At 50.2% G+C, this 26952-nt stretch overlaps 3 protein-coding genes across 3 annotated transcripts in view; 1 reads left to right on the top strand and 2 right to left on the bottom strand.

Annotated features, from left to right (window-relative positions):
- The window catches only part of IFT172 (intraflagellar transport 172), a 30433-nt gene extending 30232 nt beyond the window's left edge, over window positions 1-201 (top strand). The window contains exon 48 of the mRNA XM_065730629.1: window positions 76-201. Within this exon, the coding sequence (XP_065586701.1) occupies window positions 76-165 (90 nt within the window). The 3' untranslated portion in view covers window positions 166-201. The remainder of the gene's footprint in view (window positions 1-75) is intronic.
- A 615-nt stretch (window positions 202-816) lies between these two features.
- Window positions 817-2475, bottom strand: KRTCAP3 (keratinocyte associated protein 3). The gene is made up of 5 exons (XM_065730630.1): window positions 2109-2475; window positions 1932-1991; window positions 1382-1582; window positions 1084-1218; window positions 817-946 (listed from the first exon to the last, which is right to left on the bottom strand). Exons 1-5 carry the CDS (start codon window positions 2325-2327, stop codon window positions 881-883), a joined length of 681 nt encoding a protein of 226 aa, XP_065586702.1. The 5' UTR covers window positions 2328-2475; the 3' UTR covers window positions 817-880.
- A 546-nt stretch (window positions 2476-3021) lies between these two features.
- Window positions 3022-26728, bottom strand: NRBP1 (nuclear receptor binding protein 1). Its single transcript, XM_065730628.1, has 18 exons — window positions 26671-26728; window positions 26249-26473; window positions 18038-18160; window positions 17359-17460; window positions 17177-17266; window positions 16649-16689; window positions 15167-15261; window positions 6812-6895; window positions 6545-6603; window positions 5564-5662; window positions 5356-5488; window positions 5109-5211; window positions 4606-4656; window positions 4331-4466; window positions 4187-4246; window positions 3624-3687; window positions 3482-3537; window positions 3022-3304 (listed from the first exon to the last, which is right to left on the bottom strand). The coding sequence occupies exons 2-18, from the start codon at window positions 26456-26458 to the stop codon at window positions 3206-3208; spliced, it is 1605 nt and encodes a 534-aa protein (XP_065586700.1). The 5' UTR covers window positions 26459-26473; window positions 26671-26728; the 3' UTR covers window positions 3022-3205.
- Window positions 26729-26952: the final 224 nt, after the last annotated feature.

The following is a 26952-nucleotide window of genomic DNA, read 5'->3' as shown; positions in this document are numbered from 1 at the left end:
TCCCAGCTGCCCTTGGGGAGAAGGCAGCTGCACTGCCCCAGTGCCAGTCCCAGGGACACCTCTTTTGCTCTGCAGACATCCCACAGCCCCGCGTGCCAAGACGTGCTCAAGTTCCTAAGCCAGTGGTGCGGGGGGCTCCCAAGCACCAGCTTCTCCTTCCAATGAGCCACACAGCTTTCCGTCCTGCTCCTCAGCCCCCTCTGCTCCTACCCTCCAATAAACACCTCTCACTGAGAGAAAACCACACTGAGGGGTGAAGCATCACACTGCAGCCTGAGCTGGGGGAGGTGGGAGGAAGGGCTGACACACACACACCTCGTGCTATCCTTCAAGGAGCAGATCCAGCTCCCTGCAGGCATCCACCCTGAGGAAACTGCAGTCAGTGTAAAAAACTTTTATTCACTTGAGGAAACGAGAGAGGCTTACAAGAAAGGAGTGCTTCACATTCTGTGCATCGTCCTGCTTCTGAGCACCAGCTCTGCGCATGGACTGCCAGCACCAAGGCCAACTCTGGCTCTTGCTAGCCCCCCAGCTCCTCTTCCTGCCCCCACCCAGTCCCTCTCCTCCCCACATCGGTGAGTGTAAGAGACTGACAGCTTCTGGAGCATCAGGAGGAGCCTTGTGGCCCGGGGAGGGGCAGGGAGGGGGTTCATGAAACACAGCACCTATTGGCTGAAGGCTGCTGGCTGTGGGCAGTTCATAGCCGGGACCAGTGGGGGTGGAGGGGTCGTGGGGAGGAGCACGGCCCCATGCCCACAGCTGCAGCATCGCCCCACTGCATGACAGCACTCGTGCAGCACCGCCTGCAGGGAGAGAGCGTGTGTGAGTGCAGCACCGCGCTGCACGGCCGAGCCCACAGCGCAGCACTCACCTCTCCCGCTCAGGCACACGTCTCAGCCATCCCCACCAGCAGCTGCCTCTCCTTCACCGTACCGGGCCGGGCCACCTGGAGGAGAAGAGGTGGAGGGCTGCAGGGCCCCACAGGAGCAGGGAGTGCTGGGGGAGGGCGGGGAGCCCTCAGCCTGGAGGGCCCGGGCCTGGCCCCGCAGCAGCTCAGGCAGAGTCCACGCAGCGAGGACGCACCTGGTCCTTGCCGTAGGGCCTTGCACAGGGGCCGATGCCCTGCAGGACCAGGGCCGCCAAAGAGCACCTTCCAGACAGCACAGCTTCTGCGGCCGCCAGCAGCATGGAGGGGAACCAGAGCGCCAGGGCCGTGTCCTGCAGGGCAGGAGGTCGGGGGCTGCTTGGGGGGGGGCACAGAGCGCAGTGCCCGCACGGAGCTGAGAGAGAGCGGGGAAGGGGAGAGATGGAGAAAGGAGAAAAGGGCAGAAAACAGAGAAATGGGGCAGAGGGCCGAGCACCGGCCCCGCATGTAACTCACGTAGATGCGCGTGGTGTTGAAGGGGCAGTCGTTGGTGGCTATGGCAGCGCGGGCATCGGCCGGCAGCGCGGGGCTGCTGCAGCCCGTGACCAGGCGCAGCCCGCGGCTGTGGATGGTGAGCGCGATGGCCAGAGCCAGCCCCACGCTGCACGCCGTGGACAGCAGGCAGTTCAGCACGGACACGCTCAGCAGGGCCCAGTGCTGCCGGGAGGGAGAGCGTGTGAGAGCGGCCGGAGCAGGGGGAAGAGGATGGCGTCCCCTGGCAGCACTGCCCCACACGCACCCCCGGCCCTGCACAGACCTGGGCTGCAGCTTTACCCATGAACAGGAACACTCCTGTCCCAAAAAGCCACCCAGGGTCCGGGCTGCTGCCCACCCTCCCCCAGCGCCCGCACCCTGGGAGCTGCCACGGCCCCATTAGCACAGGCGGAAGGAGCCGCTGGGGACAAGGTCCAAGGGAGCGGCTGCCGGTGGGGCCCAGGGACACAGAGCCGCACTGACACCCCCGAGCAGCTCCATTCCTCCCACCCCCCAACGGCCCCACACTCACCAGCGCAGCCCGGGACAGATTGTGCGACGCCAAGATGGCAACGATGCCCACAGTGATGCTCTGCAGGGAAGAGACCCTCACTCAACACACAGCACAGCCCTCCCCGCTCCCACTCCCTCCCACTCCCACCCCCCCACGGCCATACACAGTGCCCCGCCCGCACCGCACGGCTCTCACCAGCAGCCCGGACACCACGGACACCACGTTGGCCACCGCGTACTCGGGGGTGACGGCGCGCTTGGCCCCGGCCACGTGCCGCAGGACGGAGCCGTGCACGATGGCCCCCAGCACCAGGCTGCCGTGGCCCAGCACGATGAGCCCCAGCCCGGCACGCATCAACCGCTGCGGCTCAGCCAGGGGACCCGGCCACCACCGCCCCGCTCCGCCGCCTGCCATGGCCGCCGGCAGCTGGGGCCGCCCCGAGGCGGAGCCCCACTCCTCCCCACAGCCCGGAAAGAGGCAGCACTCGGGTATTTACAAAACAGTTTATTAAAAATAGGAAATGATAGAAATGAGATGCGGGAGCAGCGCCGCGCCCGGCCCCGGGGACCCTCCGAGCAGCCCTGGACACAAAGGAGATGCCCGGGCCGGCAGCACGAGGCTCCAGGCTGCACGCGGAGGTCCACGGCACGGGAGCCAAGCTCGGCTCCGGGATGCTGCAGCAGGGGAACGCAGCCCAGGGGAGCACGCAGCACAGCCCTGCACCTGCAGCACAGGCCGACGTGCAGGGCCGTGCAAAACGAGTAAACAAAGTGCAGCCGATGGGGAGCGAAGAGGCAGAGGGGGCAGGCTGGTGCTGGCTCCCTCTGCCCGGGGCCCAGGCTCGTGACTGCTGCCGCAGGCGGTTGCAGAGGTGGGGGGGGGGTACAGAGAGGGAACGGGGCTTAAGGGCTCCCCTCTGCTTACCTTTAAATTAAAAAAACAAAAACCAAAACCATTTCTGTGCTGTGCAAAAAAAGACACTTTGTACAATTCAAACAGAACAAATTCCATGCACATGAACGGGGTTTCCAGAACACCCCGAGCCAGGACCTGGCTCCCCAGCACCACCTGGCACAAATCCCAACAGAAACAGGGCTGGAAATAATACTGATGCGCAAAGTCCCCTTTAATAGGCGGGCAGGGAGGATTGCTGCTGGGCCCAGCCACAGCACATGCAGGATGAGCTTCCAAGCACTGCAGCTGGGGGCTTGCTGATGCCCTACGGTGATGGACAGACACAGAAGGGGTCACAGGCAACAAAGCTGCACCGGCCTCCCTGGAGCCAAGGGATGCTACGATGACACAGTCACTGTCGTCAGAGCTCCGTTCCGGGTGTAGTAGAACTTGCTGAACGCCTCTTCAAGTAAACAGGTAAGTTTGCTCTGGTCAGCCTGGGGGGGAGCAGGCCACAGTGAGGAGTGGGCCCAGAAGGTGTGAAGCCAAGAGCTTGCTTAACACCTGCCAGGGTACGAGGGCAGGAACACCTGCTGCTTCTCCTACCCCCCCCAGGCAGATTAGGATAATTCAGTCTGAGAAAGACAGAAAGGCAGAGCTACATCCCTGCTTACCTCACTGATGAATCCAAACTGGACCAATTCAGCTGCCAGTTCCTGGATATTATCATCTGCAACGCAGGGAAGCATGTAAATCCCAGGTCCACACTGCACTGCTGACTCCAGTGCACAAGAGTGCAGGAGGAGAGGCACTTACCAGGCTGTAGGTCACAACTCAAGTGTCGATTCAACTTGTCTTCCAGTTTCAGCAGCAGTGTTAACTGCAGGGGAGAGAAGGTCTCGTGAGCACGTGCAGTTTTACAGCTGCCACCCACAGGCAGCAGCCAGCACAGCTAGGAACACTCCCCCAAAATCCCTATTGGGATAGAGATCACCCTCTCCCCCTGCAGGAAAATACTCCAGTGAGATGAAAAAAAAACACATCCAGTTCCATCCCCAACCCTCACCAGCAACACAGCCATGTGGAAGGAGTGCCCTAAGGCTGAATCTGTAGGATAAGCCGTGTTAGCTAAGCAGCAGGCCATCTATAGGCACGGGCTGTAAGTGTCCCTGCTCACCACAGGACAAGGTGGCCTTTAAAGGACCCTTCCAACCCCAGCTGGGCCTCCATCTGGCTGTGTGCCCCAAGGACTGCAGCCCTGGCAGCAGCAGCAGGCCACGCCAGGCCCCAGCAGCACATCAGCACAACACAGCAGCGCCACATGCTCAGCACATCCCCTCCACACACACAGCACGCTCAGCCAGAAGGTGGGACCGTACGTGTACGTGATGCTTCACTCCCTCCTCTACTGACTCGATGCTGCACTGCATCAGCACCACCTGGAAGAGAAGCAGAGAGAGCCCATGACCCACTGCTGCCCACAGCACAGCTGTGTGGGGAGGAATGGAGGTGCCGAGTCTCACCTTGCGGGTCTCCACCTCCGCTGGCTCCGGAGTTGGGGTCTTCACTGATGGTGGAGCGATGGGAGACTTCACCACCACCTGCTGGGGCTGCTGAGGCCGTGGCATCCCAAAAGCTGTGAGGGGGTAGATACCATTCCTACAACAAAGAATCGGGATGGGAGGTTATGCTGCTCCTAAAAATCACTCCAGTTTGGCACAGTGTTAAAGAGGCACTTTGAAACAAACACACACCGTGGCAAAACCAAACAAAGGCACCAACAAATGAACTCTGTTACCTTACGTCCTCCAGGAACTTGTCCAGCTCCAGTGCTGGAGACTGTGAGAAGCTGGAGGGGGAGAAGTACCACAGTGAGAAGTCATTAACAGAACCATCCCCTCGTGTCTCTTCAGGTGCAGTTTCAAATAGGTTACAGCTACATAAGCCAGCACGCTAAGTACAGTCCCAGTGAGACGCACTCTGCTCTTCCCACACCAGCTCATAGAACAAAGGGCAAGGCAAATGTTTTAATAATGGCAGAAACAGGTGGCACTTCCCCTTAGAGAGCTGGCCAGTGGTAAGCATTCACAGAATCAGAGCTGTAGGGGTTGGAAGGGACCTCTAGAGATCAAGTCCAACCCCCTGCCAAAGCAGCTCCCTAGCCCAGGCTGCACAAGCACATCTCCACTGAGTGGAATCTGTGCCAGCTGTTCTCCCACTGGGCAGATAGCAGCAAGAGATCCTGCAGTGCTCACCCAGTGCCCAGAGCAGACCCCTCTGAGCCCACCAAGGGGCACTCACATCATTTTGACTCCTTCCCTATCCGCGTGGTTGATCTCTGCCAACACTGCACTCATGTCAAGGTTTTTGGTCATTTCTTCTAAAGCGTTTTCAGGAATCATATCTGTAAAGAAAAAATAAAAGAGTTAAAGCTTGAACATTAAAGCATTTCTTATCCACGTTAAGAAGATAAAAAAACAAAAACCAGAGTCATCACTCAGCAAAGCTTTGCATAACACACCGTGGCACCCTGGGAGCCCGTACTCACGCTGGTGCCCAACGATGCAGTGTGCAGCCAGCAGCTTCAGTGATGGCACCTCAAACAATGCCTGATGAAAAAGCAGCTCCCGGGCAGTAGGACGTCTGCCTGGGTCCTGTTCTAGACACTTCTGAATGAACTCCTGTAAGACAAAGATGCCATGAGACCACGCACGAGGCCGACAGGTCCACGTGGGCACTGAGCCCTCTGCACTCACCCTCTGCAAGGGGTCCTCCAGCAGCTGGATGGCACTGTTAATGGCCTCCTGGGGCACGTAAGATGACTCTCCATTACCCTGTATTTCCAGCACTGCCATCTGCAAGCACAAAGCAGCACGTTGGACTTCACTGAGAAGTGATTAAGATCACTGCTGGGAAGTATGAGATCCTAATGACCAACTTAATTGGTGTTACTTAAGGTGAAGGTTTGGGGAGGAAGAGAGAAAAACAGCTTCATTATGATGGCTTGGGTTGCAGCACCCAGACAGATTGCCAAGAAGTCCTTAAAACTCTTCCAGCACCTCCTTAGACAGTCAGTCTCTATATTCTGAATTTCACGGGCTGCTGGCCTGTAGTTCTGCTTGACAATTCCCATCCTCTAATGAAGCAGTACATGGATGGCTGCCAGAACCTGGCAGCGCCCTCCAGGCTGCACGAACAGCTCTGTTTTACAAGCAGAAAAGCAAGCACTCAATGCCACCCACAACTCACTCCAACCAACACATCCACAAACCCAACAGTCGGGAAAGGCCTGCAGAGAACGTCTGAAGATTGAGCTCAAGCTCATCTTTCTGAAAGGGATCTGTTCTCAGTTCTCTCCTTGCTTCACTTATGGGATGGGCAGCATAGGATTGTCATCCTGCGTTGGCTCTGACAGCTCTCTCTGGATAACTCACACCAACTCCCATTTTTTGGGCCCACTGAGGGAAGGGCTGGAGGACCCTACAGTCCTGACAGCCACTAAGCTGCTAAAGCCACAGGCATCACACTTGTGCTTGACAGTGACCAGAATCTGCATCAGGTGGGGACAGGCTGGGGCCAGTTACAGAGTGCTGCCCTCCTCAAGATATCAGAGGGAGAACAAGGCAAATAAAAAGCACCTGTTACCAAACTAACACACCCATCACTCCAGCAACTCCATACAGCCACATCCCTCCTTTTATTCTCCCTGTCCCATAATTGAAGCGTTCCCAACTCACCTCCAGGGCACACATCCCAAAGGAATAAATATCCACAGCAGTGGTGACATTGGCAACTTCTGCAACACAGAAATAATGCTGTTATCAGCCTCCTCCTGCACTCAGCAGCAGGACAACCTTTGTATCAGGCTGTGACAACCTGCAGCTTTCTCTCCCTCCTGTGCCATCAAGAGGCAAAGGAACTGGAGCAATTAAACTGGCAAATAATACAAGATGCACATCAGCCTGGGGCCTTAGTGAGACAGGACAACCAGTGCCACACCATACCTCCATATTCCGGGGCAAAGAAATGCAGGTTCTTCTGCTCCTCCCGACACGTCTTCACGTGGTTGTTTATTGTGTCTGGTGCCACTAGAAGAAAGTAATCCATGCTTAGGATACAGAAAACCTCAGCCCATCCCCACATATGTCCTAAGGAGTGCCTTGTTGAAGTGCACGCCCTGAAAGTGCCTCTCCAGTCACAGCAGTTGTCAGGAGCAGTCCAGCTGTAACAGCAGCCCTAAGAACAGTCAGATCTCTACAGTTACAGCCACTACCTCAGGGCTCCAGGAGAACAAGATATACGAGGCAACTTCTCCTAGCTGAGCCTGCCTTGTGGCAGCAGGACACCAGTGCCAAGGTTCCTCGAGAGCAAAAGTCACACAGAGCTGCTGAATGAGACCTGAGCATCCACAGCACAGGTGTGCAGCAGCCAGCCCCTCATGGCCTTGAGTACAAACCACTCAGAGGTGAAGAGAGGGAGTAACTCCAAGCAACAAGAAAGGTGGGGAGAACACAAGAATGGACCCTCACTTTTGTTTACAGCCTTACAGATACCAACAGGTCCTCTCAGCTTCACAGCATTAAGAGAAGTGAGCTAAATTCTTGGTCTTCCTTTTAAGACCTGCTTATTTCCCAGGAACACTGGCTGCTCTAGAGGAGCTCTAGCCAGGGCCACAGAGCCCAGATCCTCTCTAATTCCCAAATGATGAGCTCTGGGCTTCTGTATTTTACACTGCTGAACTATCTTCCCCTGCAAAAGTCTGGAGTGAAGAATGAAGCTTCTCACCGAGTCAGACTGGCTGATGCCAGTGAGATTCTGGGATTCCCCTGAGGCTCGGGCTGTAACCAAGTCATAGCACATCAGTGACCCCAACACACTGTGTATAGGAGAGTTCTTACTTTGACTCAGTTCTCATACAACTTACTTAACAGTAAGTTTTAGCATGGGGTCAGGCTCGATCCCAGTGATCCCCTCTAACCCCTATGAGTCTGTGATAGTGCTGCAGGAATCCAGCACACAGAATCACTTGGGTGATCTTCAAGGGTCTTTTCCAGCTGAGCCCAACCAGCAGCCAGACCCAGCGAGTCCTAATGCACAACCTAAACCTTCCCTGGCACAACTCAAGGCCACTTCATGTCCTAACATGTGTCAGCTGAGAAAAAGAGACTGACACCTCCCTGTTGCAACCTTCTTTCAGGTCATCACCGAGAGCAGTGCAGTCTCCACTCAGCCTCCCTTTCTCTGTACTCACTAATCCCAGTTCCCTTCCATCAGGCAGACAAGCCATCAAGCACTGGACCTATGTCCTCAGAAAAGAAATCTGGTGTGTTACTACCCCAGGGAACTTTTCCCTGCCAACACTGGAGCAGAATCAGCCACATTCAAAGCATTTTTCCAAACAAACCTCAGATTAGCTTCATTTTCCTGTTTGTCCTGCCTGGGTGGAAAGGGAAAGTCATCCATCCAGTCATGCCATCCCTTGTTCCCACATCATACATAAGAGGGAGGAAGAGGCGGGAATCCATCACCAAAAGAGCCATTAAAACTTAGAGACATAATGTAGGCAGCCTCATATGAGAAAAGCAAACTTCTCTGGAATCCCAACCTGCAGCAATAATCACAGGCCCACTCAGGTTAGAAGAGACCTTCAAGATCCCCAACCATCCATCACACACTACAGACCCACCACTAAACCACGTCCTCAGGCACCACAATACAAGGTGTATTCCCAGGAACATAGCACCTTGGTATATAAGCAACTCAGCACAGAGGGAGGCTTGAGAAGAGCTTCACCTGTGTGAAACATTCATAGCCATAGAAGGTAAGACTAAGGACTTTAAGATACCTCTGACATGATCTCTTCTGAACCCTCATCATTTCTACCTGCCACCCACTGCCATATGAAGTGATGACTTAATTATGTGAAGAATCAGATCCGTGGTGGCTAGGGAAAAATCACGATAAGGAAGCCAAACAATGAAGGTCAAAAAACAAAAGCCAGATCACAACGAGTGTGCCTTCCTCGGTCACAAAGAAGGGGAAGGCAGCAAAGGACAGACTGTAAGACACCGTGCCACACACAACTCATCAGCGTGGCAGGGAATTGGTGAAGCAGAAATTGATTTTAGAGAAGGATTCACGCCAAATATGGTGTCCATGAAGAGCAGGCGATGAGAAGAGACATCAAGTGCAGTAGAAAGTGGAACAAGCAACTCATCTTTGGCAAGCTGAGATCATCCTGACATGAAAACTGGAACAATATGCATTACTACAGGGACACACAGAGCCCTGCTGGACTTCTCAGACCCTCAAGGATGAGCTACCACAAAAAGCTCACCCTCTCTGCAGACAGCTTATCAGAAAGGCAGTCATTAGCAGTGCCAGCCAAGAACTCACTTGGTATTACTTCCCAACTGTCACTTATGTCAAGCTGAAGCAAACACCCACTCTCACAGTGACCTGCCTTTTTAAGCTCTACATGCTGCAGAAGACATTTCTTCTGGCCACACATCCAGCTCACACTCACTTTTCCTGCATTCACCCCTTGCTTCTCACATCTAGGAAAGGATCTGCCCAGCTGCCCTTCCTTTCCCTTTTAAAAAATACAGGGGCTGGAGGAGGAACTGAACCACTCAGCTGTCAGTTGCACATGTCTAAGTGTCCTCTGAAGCAGGAATGTGATTCCACTGTTCCAGTAAAGTGCTCAAGTACACAGCACTCCAGATTTCAGCAGGCTTAGAAAGCAAAGCAAAACAAGATGATATCCGGAAGGGCCAATAACTCACTCTTTGGATTAGGCACAGGCTTGCTAAGCAATCTAGTGACAGAGGATACCACCTTACCTTACTGTATCAGCATCACAGGAACTCAAAATCTTCAAGTGAATGCAAGAGCATCCGTCTGCAACTGTAAAAGGGTGGCAATAGGGCCAGGATGGAAATCAGAACACATTATCCTCTCCTTCACTGCTGCAAAAAGGTACAGGCTGCAAAGAACTGCACTTGACCTCTCATTTCAGCAGCACAAGATGACAAATGTGTCTTTATTAGGGAGGATGCAACCCAGAGAAGATGGGAACAATGGCATTCCCTGACCAGCAGGTGGCAGTCCTCTTAATGCAGCCCAGGATACCTTCAGCCTTCTTTACTGCAAGAGTGCCATCTCTGGCTCACGTAGATGTGAAGTGACACAGATGAACGATGGTAAGAGAAACAATTGTGCCCTGCCACTGCCCAATTAAACAGAAAACATCATCCACCTCTTGAGTAAAAAGCATTCATGCTTTTAAACTGTCACGTCTGACTACACCCAGTTCATGGAGGTAGAAAGTGGGAGCTGGCAGAATAAGAAACACAGAACAGTAGGCACGGGAACTGATAAGGAAGGCCTGGCCAAAACCTGCTGGTATGCAGGCTCTGAAGGAGGTACTTTAAAGGTTTTAGCACTTAATCTTTAGAAGTGTGTGGACCTTTCTAGAACACTTATTTTCCACCAAAGGGCTCCAAAAGGAAACTAAGTGCAACTGCTGCACCCACACTAAAATGGGTCAACAAAGACCTGAATGGCTACAAAATATAGAAGGCTGTCTGACAGGCCTTCCCTTTCCACCACTGCTGACTGATGGTTGATCCACTGCCAACCATTCAGCCAAAACAAGTTCTAAATACTGAGAACATCCCAATGGCAAAAATAATACTTAGAATTTAAATGCAGGTATCTATTTAATATGGTTATAAAGTTCAGCACTCAAATCCTTCTCTAGTCTCTACAGCCCAACACCCTCCTCAAACACCCAGGTTTCTCCAAGAAACAGAGCTCTCTCTGGGGAAACCAATAGGGAACCTCGTGTCACGACCAGGGACTCATTTGGGTGGCAGATCTCTGGCCACCAGGAGCCAGGCATCTCAGTGAAACATTCATCTTAAAAACAAAGCAGCTATGGAGTTAGAACTACAAGCAAGCAGCTGGATATCCAAGCACAAAGCAAAGGCTAGTCCAGGCTGGGTGCTCAGCTAAGTCTAGCAGAACAGTAGCAGGAAACAGCCTAATGTTGGTGGCAAGTTCAGCCAGGAGAGCTCAGAAGAATGCATCCCATTGGCTTGACATGCAGGAGCCAGCATGCACGAGGGTCCATCAACTAGCAGCTAAGAACAAGGAGAGGAACTAACAACCAGGAGACTTCACAGAGGGCAGTGCTCCCTCTCTGTAAGGCTCTGGGGGAGAGGAACTGTTTCCATCCCAGCACAGAACACACTGTCTCAAAGTAGGAGACCCCTAAGCCAAACAAGTTTTACACATCAGCCTTACAGCAAGGGAACGCTGCATTAATGAAGTACAACGTGTGTGTGCACATGTGGAGTACAAATATATATATATACACATATATAAATATATATATACACACACAAGTAATGTAAGTTACATATATAGTGGCAGTCACATCACAGGAGTGGAGAAGTTTGCTCACCATTAGCAAATATCCTATGAAAGACTGTTGGGAACAGAGCAGCCCGTGAGCGGGGAGTAAAACAAGATAGAAGTCAATGAGTTGATGAAACAGCAAGCACTTCACATTGATACAGACAGCTAGGTCAGAGTCATTGCCAAACACAGACAGGACAGAGAAGCTGCCCTGGCCTCCAGTCATCTTTGTGAAATAAGTTTAAGACATGTTGGTGTTCCTCATCGAGAATCAGGCTGGGCAAGGGAGAGAAGATGCATCTGTCAAGTAGGAAATCACAGCTAAGGCAAAGGAGCTGGAAGTTCTGTTGTTTCTGTGAGTGCTCTCCTGTCCCTGTTCACCTGTTACTGGTTCTTACACTCCCAATGATAAGAAACATGGCTCAGCACCACGAACACGAGCACAAAGCAGCAGCCGACATCCTGCCTGAACACACAGTAGCTATTTTGACCTGTTGCAGTAAAACACCCTGCAATGCACTGCTCCCCTCACAGGCCCTATGGCTGGGCAGTCAAGGCTTGCACAGATGCAACATGGTCTTCCACAGGGATCCCATGGGAGAGCACAGAGAAAGCAATGCATCTCACAAGGAGCATTTCCAACTGACCACAACTCCAGAAAGCACTCCTATCTCCAGAACAACAGTGGCAAGGTCTTCCCAACCCCACTGCACGCTCTGAAAGAAATTCTTCTCAACTCCACTAACCTTGCACTTCAAACAAATGGATCATCCATGGCCTCTGCATCAAGCAGTACGAGACATCCTCTCTCTCTCCAGCTCTGTTTATTCCACAGATGACTCCCAGCATATAGAAGATTTCAACCCAATCCCCAAACCTCAGCGTGCCTCACTCCTGAAAATGAATCTTTTTCCTTTTTACAACTCACAGGTGGCTCTGGAAAAAAGGCTCATCCAGAACTAGACAGCATCCTACAAGTAACACATGCTTCTGAGATCTCACATAGCAGCAGGAAGCGACAGAAGGGCTGCTCCAACACCTGAAGGAGTGCTACAGGAACAAGTGCCACACGTTAGTTATCACAACTCCTCGCTGCCACCACTCTTCCAGTATCCCTTCACTCAGCAGAAGGATGAGCATTTTGTGGGATCCACCTAGCAGCTGCCTTGCCCCAGATTTCTGCCCACAACCAGCAGTATTTTCTCTTATTTAAAGCAGAGGGAAAGAGAGCTTTCAGGAGCACAGTCCTCAATGGTGCCAGAGACAGCACTAAAGAGCAGATCGTATTGCACTGAATCACTGTTCCCCTTAAATCCATGAGGATTACTGCCCCACTTCTTCTAAGTACACATAGAACTCTTCAGATATCACCAGCCCTGAGAAGTAATTACACGAAGCAATAAAGATGGTCTTAATGCTGTCAGTGATCCCACAACAACACTCTCTTAAGGTCTGAATGTGGAAACAGCCTGTCTGGTTACTGCACAGCCAGCAGGGATAGGGAGTCACAAGTATCTGATGGCAGAGTTCAGACATTTGAAGCTTGGTGTGTACTACAGGAATGGGAATACATTCTGCAACATTGGCAACTTCAACTGCAGCCTATGCTGAAACTGCAGCTGTTACACTTCGAGGACTGTCTCTGCATCACAAGAACACACGTGCTCACCTCATTATTTTTTTCTCAGGTTTAAGAAAGGATCAAATCTCCTACATGATTCACTTCACTTCTGAGCACAGAATGAATAGGGCAGTGTACAGCTGTGGAGTTAAACCAGCTGGGGCTGGGACAGAGTTGATTTTCTTCAGAGTAACTGACATACCTCTGTGCCTGGGATTTGAGGCCGCAACAGACAACACACCAATGTTTTAGCTGTTACTGGAAAGCACTAGCACAGAGACAAAGCCTTTTCTCTTCCTCCTGCTACCCCATCAGTGAGTGGCAGGGGTACCTCAGAAGCTGAGGTGGGCATGATGAGGTGCTGATCCCAAGTGACATCATGCTGAGCAATAAAAGCTGAGATAAGGGAAGCCAGTGCAGGAGACACTCAGAGCTATGGCATTTGTCTTCCCAAGCAGCTGTTACGTGTGCCAAAGCCCTGCTTTCCTGCAAGTGGCTGAGCACCTGCCTGCTGGTAAATCATAGATCATTTGAGTTGGAAAGAGCCTTCAAAGGCCACCTGGTCCAACTCCCCTGCACTGAACAGGGCACCTACAGCTCCATCAGTGCTCAGAGCCCCATCCAGCCTGACCTTGGGTGTCTGCAGGGACATCTTGGCCTCTTTGAGCAACTTGTGCTAGTGCTTTACTACCCTTATAAAACAACATTTTCCTTATACCCAGTCTACTCCAGTAGTAAATGAATTCCTTGGTTTTGCTTCCTGAGGAGTAACAAAAAGTCATGGTGAGGGTACAGCTACTACAGCACAGAAACCCCTGCTCTCTGCAAGAGGCACATCAATCCAACTCCCAATTGCCTCTGCTCCTTCCACCATGAACCAAACCTCTGAGAAATTAAGAGCTGCTGAGGCAACTGTGACCTACACACAAAGAACCACCTTTCTACGCAGTCTGAGTGGCACTGCTGACGAGGGAGTGCTCCTGAGCACACCATGCTTGGTGATCTGCAGTCCTACTCTCTGCTAAAGCCTCTGCTCCAGATACCGTTTTAAAGTGGTTTGCTTTTACAAACAAAGCCTTGGTTACCACTCAGATTCCAGCTTAAGCAGAAAGAGAAGGATCTCTTACATGCTCCTTGAGTAGAAGCTACAGTAGACTTCTCACAGGTGGCCTGAACCTAATGCCAGAGAGCCAGCTGTCTCTGCCAGCAGACAGGTATGAGATGCATGCAACTCCTGGAAACTCCTCCTACCCAGACAGCTTGAGAAAAAGTTAAGTGAACCCTATAATGAGATCAGTCAGCGTGAAGAGCAAGATGTTAACAGGCAGATAGCTGAGTGTTCTTTCTGTCCCAGCTCACCCTCCTTGAGTACAAGTACACATCAGAGAACAGAGACCCCAATTATGTAACAAAGAAACAACGTAAGAGATCTTCGATGGAAAGAAAAAGTTACAGAAGCGTACAGTTTCTGAAAAGAGTACTTTTAGATGACAGGTAAAGCACTGCCTGCACCTTGCCTATATCAAACCAAGGATTCACACACACAAAAGCCTAAAGGATGGCAAGTGCCCACTCCTCAGGGTTAAGAACACTCACAGCAGCCAAACAACAGACTGCTGTCACTTGGTATGTCAAGGTACCACAGAATGCATCTGAACTGCAAGCATTTTTGGAGACAATGAGAACAACAACAAATGGAAAAAAAAGAATAAGCAAGGATGCACCACACCACCAGCAAATCCACATCTTATCTCTGAAACAAAGCACTTTGGCACAAGCAGATGCCTTTACAGGTCATGTCTTTGCCAAACAGGCACAGTGCAAGCTAGCATCTTGAGGTCCAAGCTAAAGCAAGTGATGTTGGGTGAGGATGTCAAGACTAGCAGCTTGCTGGATTCAGAGCCCAAAACTGTGATACACTGGGTAGTGCAAGAAGCTCTCAGTGGATGCAGCTCTCCACGTTTCACAAAGCTGGCAGGAAGCTCCATGTGTAACAAAAAAAAAAAAATGGCAGAGCTGATGAATCTTTCAAGAATAACACACCTATAGAACTTGAAAGTTGCAACATCTTTTCTGAGATCAGTCCCTTGAGATTGAACACTGAGGGGGAGGCAATGCGAGAAACTACTCAGTATCAGCCCTTCCTGCATCTAAAGGTGGTCTAGGCAAGGGTGAAACTGCCAGTCCAAATGATGCAGAGGTGAAGGAACGTATACACACAAGCCTACCATGCCAGATGGACTTGCAAGGATTAGATGCCCTGTTCTCACTGAGCAGTTTGCCTCGTAGGCAAGGGGTCACCTCCAACAAGCCTTACCTGACCCAATTTTGATCAATCCGTTGTGCTGAATGAAGATGGTGTCGCAGGTCAGGTTGCCGTGGATGATTGGAGGGTCACAGGAGTGGAGGTAGCTGGATATTCAGAACAGAAGAGTGGTCAGGAGACAAACCCAGGTTGAGGCAACATTCCCTCCCCTCATCCCTTGAATACATCAGAAGAAAATAGGAATGCAAAGGGCACGTGCAAAGGAGTTATGACAGCAGGGAGGTATAATTCTGTACATCAGTATTTAGGCAAGAGCAGAATAACAACCTCCAAAACTGGGGGCAGAGGGGAAGGAAAGAAAGCTTCTTCTAACCAGTTCTTAAAAAATCCAGGATACCAGATCTGCATTATCTACTTGATAGCTCAAATTGAGTGCTAAAAGAGTTAAGTTTTAGACCAAAGGATCAAAGTCTCATTCTGTCCTTCTTCACAGGGCACTACAAAAGTGCCTGGTGCTGGTGCATGTACAAACATGTATTCCATAATGCACAGATAGAACACTGCAGTGCTGGGGCTCCAGGAACAGTTGAGGTTGGTCCCACATTTCACTCTGCAAAGACTGTTAGCTCCCACAAGTTTATTAAAACACCAGATATTCCTCAGCAGCTATACTTAGATACATTGCAATGGAATTTTCACTACGGAGGGGGAGTCTTGCTCTGACATTGGGATTATTAGTTTCTTTTCAAGGCCATTTTTAGCCACACACCAAATCTGGCTCATGTAGGGAAGATTCTTTAAGACAAAAAAGAAATCCTCTCCACTTTCTGTTCAGCCATACTGCATCAGGATGGCTGCAGATCTGCATCACCAAAATGTGTACAGACTCATATATACTCCTAACAATATCACACCACAATAATTATGAACACATTGTATGCTGCAGGCTGCCAAGTTTAAGAAAGTCTTCCAAATTTCACTCACATAGAATTTTATTTCTTTAAGATTTCTTTGCAACATCCTCTTGAAAATAGTCCAAGCCAGGTTATAAAGCTGGATATTTGGGAAAGCTCCCTGATGCCTAGTTCACACACTCACCATCATATCAGTCACAAATGTTAGAATCCAAAACTTATATTGCACCCATTTCTTTATCATAGAAGCTTTAGTTTTATCTAACTGACCAGGCCGGAAGGGCCCCTGAGCAGCCTGATCTAGTGGGTGGCAACCCTGCCCACAGCAGGGCTTGGAACTGGCTTTAAGGCCATCCCAGACTAAGCCATTTTGTGATGCTATGTATCACAGAGACTCTGGGATATCTCTGATCCTACTCTTGTAGGAAGTGCAGCTGACCCTCTGCAAACTACGACTGGGATAAGAATCAGGCTGGGTGGCTGAAAGTGCTCTTCTGGTTCCATTCAGTGAAGTTTGTTCACCTTTAACAACATGTACATTTACAGCTTATACTATCCTAGCATGAGAAATGCCACAGTTAAACAGATGGTTAGGCCCTGAGATCACTAACTCACATACCTGAGAGCAGAAAGGATCTGGGTACACCATCGCTTCCAGGCCTACAGACAGGAGCAAGAAGGACAGGATCATTCAAGGAAGAGGAACTAATCCATACTTCTGTGATTCAGAGCCCATTCACGTGGAAGATTATACCCTCCACTCAGTCACAGCATCTAACCAACAAAGGTGTGTAGGAAGTTAAAGCTTTAAGGATCAGTACTCCCACACTCTGTTTAATTTCTATACACTCATGCCTTTCCTCCCAGCTCCTCTTTTGAACAGACCACTTTCCTTTCCTGTATGAGCACATGGAGAAAAGATAAGTTGTCACACCATTCACACAAAGCTAAGCAGCACAGAAAACGCATCCCAGAATAGAAAAGACATCCCAGAATAACTGCAACACTAAACTAGCTCACAGTAACAAAAACAGTTCCAGTCACGTGTTATCACTAGGCTTCTTTCTCATTAGGAACCTTTGCTGAAAGGCCTTTCAGAAGCTGAAAGCACTCAGTAAAAATATGCACAGAGAAAAAAACAAGTTACCTTTTCATTCATAGTTTTGTGGTTTTTCTTTGTCTTCTTCAGAAACTGTTTCAAGCTCCCTGAAGACATATATTCGGTGATGAAAATTACCTATGGGGCAGTATAAGATATTACCTTCTGATTCACTAATTACCTACAGAATACACAGCAAGAAAACCCAACAGATTGCTTGTTTTACTTACTCTGGCTTTATTCTCCTTCACGTCAGCCCAGTATTTGTGAAATTTTACAATGTTCAGATGTTCCAATTGAATTAAGTTGTCAAACACTGCTTTAACTTTCTCCTGTTACATAAAGACAAAGCCACGTTACACTAGAGACCATGCTGGCCCACACCTTACCTTCTTCGTGGCTCTGGGAGCCCAGAAACAAGGCAATACACTTTAAGCTTCTATACCAAGAACAGACAGCATCTGATTTCATCTTATACTGCCTTGTTTCATCACCAAGACTATGCCAACAGTTCTCAGTTACATTTTCTGCACAGGTCAGGCTTAAGCTGAATTTGCTACATTTAAGCAGCACAGCACTCCAAACAGGAGGAGTTACAGATCCAGCCAACAGCCCACACGAACCAATGCCCAAAATTCCACCCTGATGGAAAGCATGTCACCCTGCTGCAATGCACGTTAACTGCACAGGTGATGGAGCACTGGAACAGGCTGCCATGAGAGGCAGTCATCTGCTGCTCCTCATTGATCTTCAGAAGCCACGTGGACATGGTCCTGGGCAATCTGTTGCAGGTATCCCTGCTTGAGCAGTGGGGTGCGACCACATGACCTCCAGAGATTTCTTCCAACCTTAACCATCCTGTGATCCTGTGGTGTCTCCCATATCACGTTGGGATAAAAATCAACATACCTCCTGAAGTTTGAAGTTCTTTCGTTCCGAAAACTGAACCTCATTCCAAACAACTTCCACACCTTCCTCTGTATCCATAGCCAGGTAGGCACTGTCAATGCCCGGCACGTTGCGCTGATTTACCTGAACAGGAAGGTGAGAGACAGACAGGAGATCCAAGTTAGCACACTAGATCACTGTTTTGCATCCTTCATTTCAAGTATTATGAACTTTGTTGATTAACTTTAGATTAGTAATTCACCATCAGCTGGCTTACACAACTTCCAGCTGATCCGACTCCCGCCTTGAGGTAAAAGTCAATACAGAGATCTGGTTTGCATTCCAGACTCAGTGCTGTCCATTTCACAGCTTTTCCTAGTAATACCACATCCCCTCGCTCAGGATCCTACCAGCATATAAACATCTTGTTGGATACTTCATCAGTAATTCAACAATAGCCAATCAATATGGATTGGTTTCTTTGGAGATCCTCCAAGGGAATCAAAAGAGTTCTAAGGACATTCAACATTGTCAAACTACAGATAACATCTGGGAGCAATAAATGACCACAAGAACAGTACAGTTGGAGCAATACAGACTGCTCAGTAGACTGAGCCACAGATTGTGATAAAACTAGATGGAATAGCATGATGCAGATAGGAATAAAGAGTACAGATCATAGTTACATAAAGACATCCTTAGCTACAGCAAATAACCATTGAAAACAACAACAAGAGAAGCAGCTGAGCATGAATGATCCCATCCCTCCCCTACCTATCACTGCATAACTGAGGAGTGAAATGTCTGGCATTATATTCAGCTGAATACAACATTCATTGTAATTAATGCAAGAAAGTGATTTTCTCTGTATATACACACTGATAGAGTCATCAAAATACTACATGAGGCCTGCTGCTTTCCACTGTCAAATAAAACTTGGATCATGGGTGACACGGGTTGGTGGGCATGTGGTGATGGATTCATGGTTGGACTCGATCTTAGAGGTTTTTTCCAACTTTAATGATTCTATGAATGCTGAAAGATTGAAGGCTCTAAGGATAACACGTTTATTCATGCAATATTTAGTAGGAGAAAATTCTCAGGCACAACAACAGTATATTAATGGTGCCCTGCTTTCTTAAAGTTGAATCCCCAAAGGCTTTAACTCGAGGAAATTTAAGTAAGACTCCAGTCAACAGAGTACTACAGCAACAAGATACTGCCATGACTCCAACACCAAATGCCTGTGCATTCCTCAATATTCTCTTCTTTTGTTATATTCACTGCCTACAGAGAGCTCCCGACTACTGGATTAATTAGTGGAGCCTTCAAATATTGACAACTACTCAAAATCTGCCTTGATAATGCAGGCAGTGGAACTTACTGTATCTTCTGTTCTGGGCAACTCATCTAAAGCAAATTATTTCCATGACTCATAGGCAACATTCTAGGGCATCACTTATGATTCACAACACCAAACCCCCATGACATCACTGAGAGTAATTTTCAGTGCAAACTTAAGATAGAAGCAACGAGGCAGCTAATAACATTGTAGACAGGTATGGCTGTAGGAATATAAAGTTCAACTTCTCTACAAACTTAACCAAGCAAGAAGAAATAAAAAAAAGGCAAGTCCAAGATGGTGTCTTCCATGCCTTGTTCTGAAGGGTAAGGAGTATGTGGGCATTAACAGCAGATGAAGGGGATGGAAGTTCTCACCCTGCAGGATTTGTCAAGTAACTGAAAACTGCTTTAACTTGTTCAGTTTTCAGCAGTCTTTGGATGACCCAAACCAAAGACAAGTGCTTGTGAACTATGCTGGTGAAACAAGACTGGCTCAAACACAATATCCTGTGTTCTTAATGATAACACATCATTTTGAAGGGTTAACATTAACTCTCACTGAGCAGCTCTTCAATATCACCTGCTACTTCACATCACTGACAGGTCATCTCACTAGTCAAAGAAATCATGCCTGGTAATGCCTCATAGATCTTCAGTGAGGTTCGTTTTGAAGAAAGCTACCTTCTCTACATCAAAGAAGCTCCTATAAGGAGTTAACTTTATCAAGCCTATCTTTAAATTCTTCATGCCCTATTAGATCTTAAAAATAAATAAATTAAGCAAGGCTGATACAAGAAGAAAGCAATAACAAATTACCTTTGGACACAGGAGGTGTGAAGTGCTCCCTACTTTCTCTCAACCACACTGAATCAGCTGTCTACCCTAAGAGACCCAGAGCCTGGGTTCCTTTGCCCTACAAGGTGAAGAGCAGACAGCAGAGTTATTACCGTTGGTTTTAAGAGAGCAAACATTAACCTGCTTGAGCAGTGACTCAGCAGGGTCCCCTGTGAATCTGCCTCTGAGGGCTGAGAGGTCAACAAGAGCTGGTTACTTCTTCAGAATCACCTGAAAAAAAGCACGGGAGCAGGCAATCCTACTGTGTCCTGAAGCATGAGCAGCACATGACCAGCTTGGCTGAACACGGAGAGGCAGAAGCATTTAATGTCTCTTTCGCCTCAGTCTTAATATTAATGACAGGCCTCAGTTGGAGGACTGCAACATGGGGAGCAGCAACTTCCCAGTTATTGGCATCACGCTGTAAGGAACCAGTTCTATCACTTGAGCATTTTTATGTAAGTCCATTGGTCCTGAAAGTATTCATCTGAAAGTGCTGAGGGAGATAGCAGGTGATATAGCAGGACTTCTCTCAGTTATCTACCAAGGGTCTTGGGAGGGCCCATTGACTGGAAACTAGTCAACAACACCCCAATTTACAAGAAGGGCAGAGGAGAAAATCTTGGCAATTACAGACCTGTTAGTTTAACCTCAGTACTTGGGAGAGTTCGTGGAGAAGATGGACCTGAGCTGTACTGAAAGGCACATAAAGGACTCACAAGAAGAAACTCCTGTCTCACTAACCCTCCCATGATAAGACCATCTGCTCAGTGGACACAGGGAAGATGATGGATGTAGTTTTCCCTCAATTTCAGCCAGGCTTTTGATCACTGTCCTGGAGGTATTCATTTGCACAAACCATCCAACTGTGAGATGAACAGGTACACTGGGTGAAGAACAGGCTGAACAGCAGGGCTCAAAGGGCTGAGGGAACAGGAGTGCATCTGGATGGCAGCCAGCCACTAGCACCACTCCCTGGGGCTCAACCTTGGGAGAAGCTCTGCTCAGTATTTTTATCAAAGTTCTGTACCAACAAATTTCTGCACATTAAAGTCTGCAGCAGAATTCAGAACTGTAACCACTAATCTCAAATTTGGAGGGTGCAGACTCCAAGTCTATGGCCAAGGGCTCCTCAAAATAGAAACAACTACACCAGCGATCAGAAGAACCACACCAGAAGGAAGAATCCAGACAACCTAATCAGTGGTGAGTGCAACACTGAACCCAAACACGTCCAGAAAGGTGAGCAAGGAAGTCATCACCCTCAGGAAATCCACATAAGCAATTCAGTGGGAGAAACACCTTCAGCAATACTACTCAAACCAAGTGGAAATGCTGTGTGAAGGAACATGGGACTTTGAACGTCAAGAATGGGCAATTTGGGGATGGAAGAAGAAAAGCTGGGGGCAGTACTTGGGTGCTGAGATGTTTGAGGGACACTGAAAGAGTGGAAAGAGGAGTCAGGACGAATCAGTAGGCATGTCCTGTGCTTGATTATCACTATAAGCCCTTTCTTCAACTACTATTTTCTGTGCAAGCATGCTCCCTCTCTATAGCACAAAGATCTGAACACAGTACAGCTCTGGTGCTGCCAATAAGCTACATGGAATGCATTTGATTGTATTTCTTTTTACACCAGCTCTTTCAAGAATGCAAAGCAAACCCTACACTTCAGCCATGGACAGCTGGAGTGTAACTAGCACTCCTAACCACCCAGGAAAGCTGGGAAAGCAGCAGACAGCTGCTCCCCCCACTGAGGCAGCATAAAGGCTGAGAGGTGCTGCTGGCTGATGAGGCACTCAGAAAGCTGCCAGCTGTCAGTTACAGTCAATAAGCAAGAACACAATGGCTCTGTAGACAACGGGCTCCAGACAAAGGCTCAATTCCCTCTACTTTCTGCAGTGCCCCTGTTCTCATTCAAGTGTATCTCAAAGGTTCACTCCCTCCAGGATATCCTTAAACGAGCCAATAAAAGCATTAAAGGGCTGCACAATACATAAGTTCCCAATGGTCAAGTAAAACTACAGCACGTATTAGTTTTTTTGTTGTTGTTTTTTTTACCATCAGCTGGAAAAAGGATCCACTGCCAAAGCCAGTCAAAAAGCTGGCAGCCTCCTCATACCAGCTTGCTTTAAAGGTCTCTGCTACCCCTCCTTTCTCCAGCAGCAGAAGGCAGAGCTCAGAGCACCTGTAATGCAGCCTTTCTAAGGACATGCCTCATGTTCCACCATAAAGAAACTCAGTATAGCAGGCACAACAATGATGAGTTGATGGTTGGACTAGATGACCTTACACGTCTTTTCCAAACTCAACAACACTATGGTACTAAAGACACCGTTGCTGCCTAAATGAATTTTCAGTAACAAGATACAATGAAGAAGACCAAGGATCAAACACTAATCTCACACCTACCCATAGGAAAAACTTACACTGCCTCCAATATTGGTCCTCATGTTTTGCACATGATCTGATATCCACATGGAATTTCTGGAATCAGTCTACTCTGCACACCGCAGTAAAGGAAGCAATGAAGGACTGCACTGTTCAGCCAGCTTACCTGACTGCAGAAAATACCAGAAATAGGAAAATAAGAATCAATCAACACAGCAACCACTGTGCTGCACAGACTCTTATTAATAGGAGATCTCCCTCAGGGATAAGACAGGAAAGGACCTGTGGATCTCAGAAGTCTCAAAAGACCCTCCCCCAGCGTGCACTTACAAAGCTCAACACTAATACCAAGCTGAAAACGCCAGCAAACAGATAAGCTAAAGTATACCCTGCTGCACCAATGCACAAGACTTCCTACAACAGTATCTGTGACAGTTCTTGCTTGGTCTGCATATCTTTTGGGGATAGTACTGAGTCCAAGCTCCAACATTTCAGGTTTAACACCTACCAGCAGCAGGAGCCTGAAAATGTACCTCGTGTACATTCCTACCATCCATCTCTATAAGAAGCTCCTGATCCCAGGAGGTACAGTCTAAACACTGCAGATAATTCTGAAGATATTTGGACAACCTCAAAAAGTAATATATTTATGTGAGCTGACAGAAAAATGTAGAATAATATGAGGGCAGCAACAGAAGTGTTTTGTTTTGACAGAAAGATAAAAGGAACCAAGGAAAGTACAAGCTTGGAGAGCCAGGTCCTGAAGAACCCAACAGCCTATGTAGCTTCTTCCTACAACTTCATTACCCATTCCATGCCTGGAGGTGCCCAAGGTCAGACTGGAAGGGATCCTGGGCAGCCTGAGCTGGAGAGGGCACCCTGGAGGTTTGGAACAGGATTATCAATAAGATCCCATCCAACCCAAGTTTGTTTGACTGTTTTCAGTTCTGAGCTCCATAACATACAAAGGCTGTTAAGGTTCTGCAGTGTTGCCCACAGAAGGGCACAGAGCTGCCAGCAAGGCTGGGAGGAGTGGGTCTGTCTGAAGGAGGCCCAGAGACAACTCTGCTGCTCTCTGCAGGAGGGGAAGTGCAGAAGACCACACCTTCCTTCATTAAGTGTTCCGAGGAAGATGATCATCCTCGATCTGGTTAAAATAGCACCTTTAGGATTTCACGGTGGCGTGAGAAGGCCTTGCTTTAAAAGATTTCTCCATACTCTGGTGGTAACTGCATGCTTAGTGCAACAGAAGCTCCCTGCCTTCGGGACGGACAGCCACCCGTCAGCACAGCCTCGCTCGCTCACCCTGGATGCAAACCCAGGGTACCACAAACCCTCAACTGCCATGTGATTTCACCACTGTCATAAAACAAAGACAGAATGAATAGCGGGAGACCTTGGCCGGCTTCCAGCGGAGAGCAGGCGGTAGTCTTAACAACTTCTGCCTGGCCGCTTGAGTACAAGGCCCCGCTCCGCCGGGACCGCCCCACCCCCACCCCCCCCCCGGCCCAGCGCAGGCCGCGGAGCAGCTCCAACCGGAAGCGGCAGGGCAGGGGGCGGGACCGCACGCGGCCAATGGGAGAGCCAAACAGCGCCAACCGGAAGCGGCTCGGCAGGGGGCGGGATCAGAAACGGCCAATGGGAGCTCCCGTGGATGATGTAATGCTCCCGTTCCACGAGCCATTGGCTAGAGGGGCTGTCATTCCGGGGCCGCTCCCGGCTCCGAAGGCCGCGGCCCGGCGGGAGGGGCTCCTTCCACGCGCGAGGGGCTGGAGGAGCCCGAAGTGAGCTTCTGCGAAGGGGGAAACGGCTCTGAAATCACCTGAAGGAAAATCACATCATCACAGGAAACCACAGAAACAGAGGCATCCCTGAAGACCCGCGAGGCAGCTCCTGAAGCACACGCACAGCGCAGGAGCGCACAGACATGGGGACCCGCCCGTGTCCAGCATCGATTGCATCACGGTGGGAGCGGAGGCCGCAGCATTCCTTCCCCGTGGAGTAACGCCGCAGCCCGGGGGCAGTGCATAAGAGCTGTCTGCACGGGCACACGGACCGGAATAACCAGTGCTGGCTGCTCCGTCCCACTGACAGCACTCACAGGGACACTGCTGCAGCACAGCGCAGCGTTTGGGCATGCTGGGATGTTCAAAAGCAAAGGTGTTGTTCTGGAACTCCACCCTGGAACATCTACTGCATGGTACACAGCAGTCCAAGCAGGCAGAGGCAGTGTCATACAAGTTTAGATCCAATTAAGCCACATGTCACAACTGCAGCCGTATCAGACAGACCATAAGTGCTCAGCATCTCTGCAAGAGAACAGTACCACCTCGACAACAATGGGCTGAGGCCACATTTCTACCCCAAATCAACCAGCAGTTCCTTTTGTGGCCTCCAACAACCATTCTATTGTCACTTCAACATCTGTCAAGTTAAAATGAAGCTCAGGCATCCAACAAACAGAGGGGACCTGCAATGAGACCAACTGGTCACCCTCATTCCCAAGCATGAGGTGTTCCTGCCCACGACGGGGGTTGGATTAAGACAGAGCTTAAGGTCCCTTCCAACTGAGAGTATTCAGTGATTCATTCATTCCCAAGCCTCTCCAGTGCACTGAGTCAGCACTGATCATGTGTGGAGGGGGGAGGGGGGAATTACTTCTAACAATAGTTTCAGATTGTCATAAAGAATGTGTTCCAGAGAACAGAATTAGAGTCTTACACGTATGTCACCCCTTACAATCCAATCTTTATAGCTGCACCACTGGAGGCACATTCTTAATACACAGTGCTAGGAACTGGAATACGTTAACAAAAGGAGGACTGCTTTCAAACAAGTAAAGGAAAGGAGGTGCAGGGAATCCTCGACCTTATTTCGACCTCCAGATTTACATCAAAACAAGTGACTCTTTCACCACTACCAGAGTTTGCATTGCTCCATGAATGTATCTGTTAATGCAGACACCTCCGTGCTTGTTTCGAGTTGGCTGAGTAAGACATCAGCACCTGCCTTGCAGCACTAGAGGTAAGATTTCCTCAGTCACACAACTTGCCCAACCACAGCAGATTTCACTAAGGCAACGCGAAGCAGAAACCAATCTCTGGAGGCAGCCCCTTGAGACGATAAGCAGAACACAGAGAGAACTGGAAAGAGCTCTGAAAGGGCAAGATCTAATCTACTCGTGCCATCGTACAGGATGGTCCCAATACACCAAGAAACAAATGCAAATCAGACAAGCCTAGAAGCCTGCACGAACCAGCCACGCTTTGTGCTAATTGAAGGCTTCAAGGCAAAGCCAAACGTGCAGCTGATGAATCTGCACAACTGGGCGCCTCCCGCTCCATTCACACTCCCTGCGCTGTGCGATCAGCGCGCTTCATTATTCCCCAAGCAAAAGAGCTAGGAAACGAGACGCGTGAACAAACGCTGCGGACAGCCCTTCCTCAACGCGGCAGCAGTACCGGCCTCGCACCGACAGCTCAGAAGGGCCTCCAACGCTACGGACGCGCAGGGAGGAAAGCAGGCGGAGCTCAGGCCATCGCACAGCCCGGAAAGGCCGCTCCCACCCCGCGGGCAGCCCCCAGCCCCAGTAAGGACAGCTGCGGGCAGGCAGCGCCCGCCCCGCCGCGCCGCAGAGGCTCAGCCCGGGACGCCGGCACCGACCTCCTCACGCCGCTTCTGCCAACGACCGCACGGGGACTCCTCGAGGATCTCGGACTCGTCCTCGCTTTCTTCCTCCTCTTCCTCCTCCTCCGGGGGCGCCGCAGAAGTTACGGGCGCAGACACCGAGGTCATCCCCGGCCCCGACGAAGCAGACTCCGGCTTCGGATCGGAGCCGCCGCTCGGCGCCTGCTTGGCCTCACCCTCCGACATGCTGCGTCGTTCCACCTGCGGGCAGGACGCGGCGTCAGGCGGCCCTCGGGCAGAGCAGGCCCTCAGAGCAGGCCAAGGGGGCCGGGCCGGGCCGCACCCCCCGGTTCTGTCAACCAAAGCCTCCCCCTAAGCCTACAGGAGATACCCGACCCCCACCGGGCACGGCCCGAAGCCGGAGAACGCCGCTGACGGGGAGCGCGGACCACGCTTACCGGGCTCGACCCGGCACCTCCCGGCCCCTGAGCGCGGAGCAGCTCCGCCGAGAGCCGCCGCCAACCGCCGCGCTGCGTAACGCACCGTCAGAGGCGGGGCCGCCCTCCCGCTAGCCAATCAGAACACAGATACGGACCCTCAACAGAGCGGATTGGCCAGTGGGCGGTGCTCGGGATATGAGGAATAATAGAGGGCGCCCTCGCACCTGCGAGGCAGGATGGGGCGGGAGCGGGGAGCACAGCGACCAATGGGAGCCCCGGGGCGAGCTGCCGCCATCCGCT

Source organism: Cyrtonyx montezumae, unplaced genomic scaffold (assembly GCF_038088225.1).
Source record: "Cyrtonyx montezumae isolate F1298 unplaced genomic scaffold, pur_monq_1.0 scaffold_13, whole genome shotgun sequence".
In the NCBI taxonomy this organism is placed as follows: domain Eukaryota; kingdom Metazoa; phylum Chordata; class Aves; order Galliformes; family Odontophoridae; genus Cyrtonyx; species Cyrtonyx montezumae.
The sequence above is the reverse complement of the archived record's forward strand: the minus strand, read 5'-3'. Positions and strand labels throughout refer to the sequence as shown.